This window comes from Trachymyrmex septentrionalis, unplaced genomic scaffold (genome assembly GCF_001594115.1).
Source record: "Trachymyrmex septentrionalis isolate Tsep2-gDNA-1 unplaced genomic scaffold, Tsep1.0 scaffold7, whole genome shotgun sequence".
Lineage (NCBI taxonomy): Eukaryota > Metazoa > Arthropoda > Insecta > Hymenoptera > Formicidae > Trachymyrmex > Trachymyrmex septentrionalis.
The window spans coordinates 3,865,676-3,872,968 of record NW_017305884.1 but is presented as its reverse complement, the minus strand read 5'-3'; the positions used below and the strand labels follow the sequence as shown (position 1 = coordinate 3,872,968).

The 7,293-nt window shown below is 31.6% G+C and overlaps 2 protein-coding genes across 7 annotated transcripts in view; one reads left to right on the top strand and one right to left on the bottom strand.

Annotated features, from left to right (window-relative positions):
• LOC108753503 (protein Malvolio) lies at positions 1–7,248 on the top strand. Of its 5 annotated transcripts, XR_001939629.1 has the most exons (14): positions 1–331; positions 480–666; positions 1,706–1,828; positions 1,947–2,173; positions 2,615–2,753; positions 2,825–2,986; positions 3,401–3,559; positions 3,635–3,685; positions 3,806–4,188; positions 4,281–4,491; positions 4,686–4,756; positions 6,208–6,376; positions 6,608–6,649; positions 6,761–6,794. XR_001939629.1 is itself a non-coding variant. In XM_018495105.1 (13 exons), exons 2-12 carry the CDS (start codon positions 499–501, stop codon positions 6,642–6,644), a joined length of 1,731 nt encoding a protein of 576 aa, XP_018350607.1. In that variant the 5' UTR covers positions 1–331; positions 480–498; the 3' UTR covers positions 6,645–6,649; positions 6,761–7,248. The 5 variants fall into 5 exon arrangements, 2 of the variants coding, with proteins under 2 accessions (XP_018350607.1, XP_018350606.1); XR_001939628.1 differs by lacking the exons at positions 6,208–6,376; positions 6,608–6,649 and adding an exon at positions 7,007–7,248 and having other exon boundaries at positions 6,761–6,919; XR_001939630.1 differs by lacking the exon at positions 6,608–6,649 and having other exon boundaries at positions 6,761–6,833.
• LOC108753507 (prostatic acid phosphatase-like) overlaps positions 5,365–7,293 on the bottom strand; it is a 6,722-nt gene continuing 4,793 nt past the window's right edge. Inside the window, exons 7-8 of one of the 2 annotated variants that reach the window (XR_001939631.1) lie at positions 6,432–6,529; positions 5,365–5,711 (exon numbers count right to left, since the gene is read on the bottom strand). Coding sequence is in view for 1 of the 2 variants with exons in the window: in XM_018495111.1 (XP_018350613.1) it covers positions 6,513–6,529 (17 nt within the window). In the remaining variant the exon portion in view is untranslated. Of the gene's footprint in view, positions 5,712–6,422; positions 6,530–7,293 lie in introns of those variants that run through there. The other variant, XM_018495111.1, reaches the window with a different exon arrangement.

Genomic DNA, 7,293 nt, shown 5'->3' with positions numbered 1-7,293 from the left:
CTACTGCAGCAGTCAACAGCTGTATGCTGGATACTCGGGTACTGAGTGATTGCGAGTTGCTGTGAGTGATTGACTACTGGCGATTTTTCACGGTTCGCGTTTGATCGATGATATCGCTCCGGACGTGATCTTTGGTTTGCTCGCAGTCTCGTTGAACTCGCATGTTCCATTTTTTCAAAGTGAATCGAAATACTTCGAAGAAATACTTTGTTTTATCCTAGGCAGGTCATCGACATTCAGTACGACGAGATCCATTAGAGATTTATCAGTTTTACCTGTGTACTTTCTTCGTTCGTTATAACGAAGGAGAGCTCGCCGTTAAAATAATTCCGTACGTCGCCCACGATTATCTAACATTTTCTCCTTTTTCTTCTTTCACGTCTGCATGTTTTATCAGGATCATAGTCTACTTTCGCTTAATTTCGTTCTCTCAGGCATCTAACGGAAAGTTCATATTCCATAAGTGACCTTTTTTTTAGAGTGTTGTATTAATACACTATGCACAGTAGTTACGACGTGAAATCTAGTGACGATGTCACGACAGTGCCGCATCAGCGTATGCATGAGTCGGAGGCTGGAAAGCCTAACGAGAACACTTCCCTATCTCCCAGCCACGATCAAACCTACTTCGCCGATGAGAGAGTGCAAGTGCCAGAAACAGGACATGTAAGTTGATCTTTATACCCTGTGTGTTGTGTAAGGTAATAAGAGGTGAGAAAGTATAAATATACAAGATAAGAAAATAAGACGATAAGAAGGAGACAATTACAAAACAGTAAGAATATGTTGGTCAAACACTTAGAAATTTACACTGTTAAAAATAAAATGTTAATTCTAACTTAAAGACGTATAATGGACTTTCGAAGACGTAAAAATGATCAACGTTTTCTTTTTATGTTAATTTTAACATAATTTTATTTAATAACATTTTTAATTTTAACATTTTTACATGTCTCAGAAAGTCCATTATACATCTTTAAATTATAATTTAAAAATATTTTATTTTTAATAGTGTATTATCATCCCAGTTACTTAGAAATTTAATATTGTCGTTGCTTTTACCTTCATAATTTTTAGCAAATTCGTTGGACGCATTCAGTATACATTAAAACAGTTGTACAAAAATTGACATAAAAATGCGTGTTTAATATAAATATAAAAATGGAATAAACCACGAGATTCTCACTAATGCGTCCAACTGAATTCGCCAAAAATCGTATAAGTAAGGGTAAGATGGATAACAATTTAAGTTTCTAAATGATTGACTAGCACATTCTTACTGTATTATATTCGTACTTTTAAGCCCGAGACACATTTAAACAATAGAGACAATATAGAAATAGGGATTTAAAAAAATTAATTTTAATTTATCAGAAACAATATATGTTCGAATACACTGTTTTTGATAGATTGAAATCTGTTATTTTCTGTGCTTTTCAATTGTACATCAGGCTTTAATTATACATTAGGTGTTTTTATTGTCCTATACTCTTTCTATCTTATCATCTCACTCCTGTCTTATATATTTACAGTCTCACATTTTTACATTTTATACTGTTTGGTAAAATATTGTATTTTATAATTCAAAGTATTTGTACTTTACTTTTACCAAATTAAATCAAATTAATGTACAACTTTAATACGCACCAATATGTACTAGTGCGTTCAAAATTAATCTCTCATGGCCTATAATTTTTGTTTGCAGACGGGGTTTAGCTTTAGAAAACTATGGGCTTTCACGGGACCTGGCTTCTTAATGTCCATAGCTTATTTGGATCCTGGCAACATAGAATCGGATCTACAATCTGGAGTGGTAGCAAGATACAAGGTACACCTGCCGGAATGGAAACAAATGTTGCTGCAATCAGTTTTATTTACTATCATGCTAATTTTCTTATCTTTTTTTTTTTGATAATGATATTCCTTGTTAACGTCTTCGCTTTCAGTTATTATGGGTACTACTAAGCGCTACTATCCTAGGTCTCGTTATGCAAAGACTCAGTGCGCGTCTCGGCGTAGTAACCGGTTTGCATTTGGCAGAGATGTGTTTCAGACAATACAAAAAAGTACCTAGACTTATTTTATGGTTAATGATTGAAATAGCAATTATTGGTAGTGATATGCAAGAAGTAATAGGAACGGCTATTGCCCTTTATCTCTTATCTAATACAGCGTAAGTGTCTGATACGATTGTTAAATATTTATACACGTAAGTTAACGCATATACAAAACATTCTTCGGAATATCTGAAACATTTAAAATCGTAGTTCGCTAATTAACTTATTAACTTCTTCAGTGGAGACTGAATCTCTACTTAAAAATCTGAACACTATTCTAAATACAAAATATATGGGGAATAAAAAATGTTATAAAAATACTTTACATACTATAAAAGAATAAATTATAATCCGCGTGATATGCGTATATACATTTACAGATTATGTTTATTTAGGTTGTAAGTATTATTAAACGACATTTTATTCTTTACATGTATTATGTTATCTTTCTTTGATTATCTTTATTTCTTTTTTTTTCTTTTACTTTGAATTAATTTATAATCAAATAATGCACATAAATAAACAGAAAATTTGTGATAAGGAAAGTTGCATTTCAGGATTCCTATATGGGGTGGCGTTCTTATCACAGTAATTGACACATTCACATTTTTATTCTTGGACAAATACGGATTGAGAAAATTGGAGTTTTTCTTCGGTTTTCTCATCTCGATCATGGCAGTTACCTTTGGTTACGAGGTAGAACGTATTTCGAAATATCTCAACCATATCGTTCATGTGAATTTCAACAACGGCTTTCAATGTTGCAGTACATAGTTGCCGCGCCTTCTCAAATAGACGTTATAAGAGGTATGTTTGTTCCATGGTACAATGGAATGAATTATGATAACAAGGTATTGCTTCAAGCTGTAGGAATTGTCGGCGCAGTCATTATGCCGCATAATTTGTACCTTCACAGTGCTTTAGTTAAAGTAAGAATAATAAACGATATGCGCGACTGTTTTCTCAATGTACAGGGTGTTTTAGGATTTCTAAGATAAACTTCAGAGAATGATAGATTTCATTAAAAGGATCAACTTTTGTAATTTATGTCTTCCCCGATACATTTTTAACGTGTCCTTGTTCATGCCGATTATGAGATACTCAATTAATCACGCGGCAGCATTTTTGCTTTTTTGGTTGTCTTTTTGCAAAAAGAAAATTAAAGGACGTGTATTGTTAGTTGTCACGCGCGACTGGATGTCTAGCTCCTTAAAAATACATCGGAGGACACAGGTTTTTTAACTTTTTTTTTTTTTAAGAGATCTATCATCCCCCGAATTAATCTCAAAAGTTCTGAAACACTTTGCATATAAATGTATACATAATGTTATTAATTTTTTTAGTCTAGAGACATTGATCGAAGACAGCCTGCAAAAATCAAAGATGCCAACATGTATTACTTCATTGAAGCCTGCATTGCACTATTCGTTTCGTTTCTAATCAATGTGTTTGTCGTAGCTGTATTTGCTGATGGTCTCTATAACAAAACGAATAACGATGTTGTAAGTACACTTATTGAAACTAATTGTAATTTCGAGTGAGAAAATAGTTGAATTAATTTCTGTTTTGTTTTACAGTATAAAGTTTGCGAAGCGAAGAATTATACCCTCGGTACAGACACTTTTCAAGTAAGCGTTTTTTTATGTCTTTTACATTTTTACGTTTTTAACTTTTTTCACCGCATAAATTACTGTTTCTTAGGCAATTTTTTAACCACACGGTCTTATATTCTTATCTCTAAACTACAGCAAAACAATGAGACGTTTGAAGCTGATCTTTACAAAGGCGGAATCTTCCTCGGTTGCTCCTTCGGCGCAGTTGCAATGTACATATGGGCTGTCGGTATTTTGGCCGCCGGTCAATCGTCCACTATGACGGGTACTTATGCCGGTCAATTCGCGATGGAAGGATTCTTGAATCTGCAATGGGCACGATGGAAGCGAGTCCTGTTCACTCGAACAATCGCCATAGTTCCTACATTCTTGGTAGCATTTTTGGCTGATATGAACAATTTGAGCGGAATGAACGACATTTTAAACGCTATAATGAGTCTGCAGTTACCTTTTGCCACCTTACCGACAATTGCTTTCACAAGCAGTGCTCAAATTATGGGTGAATTCCGAAACGGAATGTATGTAGTTTTATCTTTTAATTTTCAATACTTTTAACATGTTGAAAGTTGTCTTCCTTTTTTACATCCGCATTGTATTATCTGTATTGCAGAGTGAATAAAATCGTGGCAACTGCTTTGTCGGTCCTAGTAATAACGATAAATATATACTTCGTGATACAAACTGTTCAAGAAGACCTGCCTCATCATTGGGCTATATATTTAGTTATGTGTATATATGCGATTTTGTATCTTATTTTCTGCGCTTACTTGGCTATCCACATGGCTGTGAGCATGGGTGCTACTTCCCTCGGTAATAACTGGGTATGTATACTTTTGTTTGTTTTTATTGCGAGTGAATGCTATTTGTTTGGACTCTACATTATCTTAGCAATAATTTTTCTCAATAATTTGATATTTATTTTGATAATTAAATATTGGTAATAATATAATACGTTTTATTTTTTATAAAACATAATCGTTAAGCTATTATTTAATTTATTATTTTTTCATTTTAGTTGGTTACCAAATATATCGGTACACCCGTAAGTCCGACACTTGGAATATCAAATCCTGCAGTTTATGCCAGGTAAGAATTTTGGCTACAATCATTTTTATCACAATTGTGACTAAATCCAGTAAATACATAATTTCGCCAAGTATTAATCTATCTTTGTGGCGAAATGTTTTAACATTTAACATAAAAAAGCTAGATTTATACTTTTGCATGGATTATTATATGCAAAATATCTGATACAATCAAGATTAATCTTATACGTAAAAGTATTTGGTTTGTGGTTTTGTACATGCCTCCTTTTGTGTTGTATGCTTTCATATGAATTGTATAATAAAAATTTTTTATGAAGCTTGAAATGTATTCTGCAAATTGCGAATAAAATGCATTTATGTATTGTGGCGTCCACGTTAAATTTGTTGTGACGAAAATGCAATCATATACCAAGCGCATTATAACAGATAAATGAAGTATATCTCACCTCGCTTTTTTAGTTAAAACAAAAGTGTTTAAAGTTTAAAAGATAAATTAAATGCATTTATGGACTGCTTAAATATATTTATGTTCATTTCTTATAACAACGACATATCTTGAAAAACAATGCAGAAAATAAGTTTGAATATGTTGAATCATTAGTGATTAGAATTTTGTAATAATAATTTTAAGATGCAATTTTGGTGTAATAGTATTTATTTATTTGCCTTCACATAAGTGATTACAAAAAACTTCCAAAATTTTACACTTTCTTAAATTCTTAATTTCTATTTCATTCCTCTCCTTACAATTTTGGTGTAATAACAGAAAAACTAAAAATATGTAGAAGATAAAAGTACAATTTTTGCATCGTGTCGTTATTGTAGCAGATGATCGTATGTTTCCGAGATTTGCAATTGAAGAAAAAAATATGGTGAAAACGGAAAAATGATTGAGAATGCAAAACTTGCTTTACGATGTAATTTTTTGTGCTCAATTAAGATAAATGGTTGCTAAAGAGTAATTCGACTCGTGACTCATACTTTCTGCATCTCATCTGTAAAAAGATAATTGGCTTCCTGTTATTTACTAATAATAGAACGCATTTGAATACTCACACGCGTCTAACTAGACAAATAAATTATGACTTGTGTCAAGTGCTTCTACTATAAGATATTTTTGTCGTATTATTTTTTCGAGACTTCTATTAGAAATTATATATTGATTATTATTCTAATTAATTATGTTTATTAACTATTTTTGTTAAAAAATTAGTTCTAATCAATGCATGTACTTTAAAAGCATACAATATTAATATTTTTATTTTTATGTTACACTATGTACAATATATTCGTAAACATTCTCTTGAATAGCTTATTTATCTTTTAATTCATTCGTTAATTTATTCTATGATTATTATTTAATGTGTCAAATTATTGTGTGTCAAATCTGTATAAATGATCTTTAAATAGAAAGAACTGTACATTACAAAAAATATCATAGACTACTTTTGTACATGCTCATGATACAGACAAAGTTCTATTCATTCATAGTTTTCACAATACATCGGAAACCTCGTTAAACGCTTAGTTGCAATTATGGAGTAATGCAATTGAATGTGTGAAAGAATATACGATCTATTATTACACAAACACATGAAAACAATGTTGCATTGGAAAGGTGCTTATATCATCTCTCTCGTGATGTCAGCATAAAGCCATGGTACGTGTATGATTACTGAAAGATATATTTTTATAATAAATAATGATGCTTTTACCATAAAGCTTCGCCGTTGTTAAAGGATATATTACGTAATGTTGATGCTCCTATCCTTCCACTATCAATCCTTTTTGTTTCTTTATTTGCTTCTTGTTTCTAAAAATAAATTTATATATGACGAGCACAATTAACCAAAACTATTTTCATTGCATGCACATTTCTAACAAACGAAAGCCTGAAAATGAATTCATTCAAGGCTGACTTGTCATAACAAAGGTAAGAATGCTACATCGAAATTCAGCCGTTGCCTCGATTCGATTTATTGTTAGATCTATTTCAAAATGCGAGCAACATTTTGAAATATCTTAAATATTAAATATATTACAGAACAAATCCAGCGTTTACTATTCAAGAAAGTGGCAGTTTTTCATCTATATCAGAATGGTAATGTCTTGACAAGTATATCAGCATAGGATATGTGGTAAACAGTATTCACGAAGAGGATAAAAACAAGAGTCTGTTTTCAATTGCACAATTAAATAAAAGGTAATGTTTAGTGCCTGATGCACTCATTCCAACGTTAAATTCATTAACATTGTAAATTTAAAATGTAATTTTTTCATTTTATGATAGGATAATTAAAATTAATTCGTATTAATATGAATTGATAAAAGACAACTATAGTTTGTTCAACGAGAAATTTGCAATTTTCACACATAGAGGCGGCATAGTGAGCAAAATGGACATGTTTCGAGATTATTTCCCGCTTAATTTTATAGCCTGTACTTACGTAGAACGTGCCCTATTTACGTATAATATTGTACAATACAGGATACATCTCCACTTTGTCCGCTTTATACCACTTCCTATGCGCGAAAGATAATAAATCTCTTAAACAAAGTATATATATATATATATAT

What these genes read in the sequence shown, in the direction of transcription:
- LOC108753503 (XM_018495104.1), top strand. Translation starts at nt 499, where the DNA reads ATGCACAGTAGTTACGACGTGAAATCTAGTGACGATGTCACGACAGTG. An exon ending in GAGTGGTAGCAAGATACAAG is followed by an intron (nt 1,829 to 1,946) that starts GTACACCTGCCG and finishes CTTCGCTTTCAG; the next exon opens with TTATTATGGGTACTACTAAG. An exon ending in GGTGAATTCCGAAACGGAAT is followed by an intron (nt 4,189 to 4,280) that starts GTATGTAGTTTT and finishes TCTGTATTGCAG; the next exon opens with AGTGAATAAAATCGTGGCAA.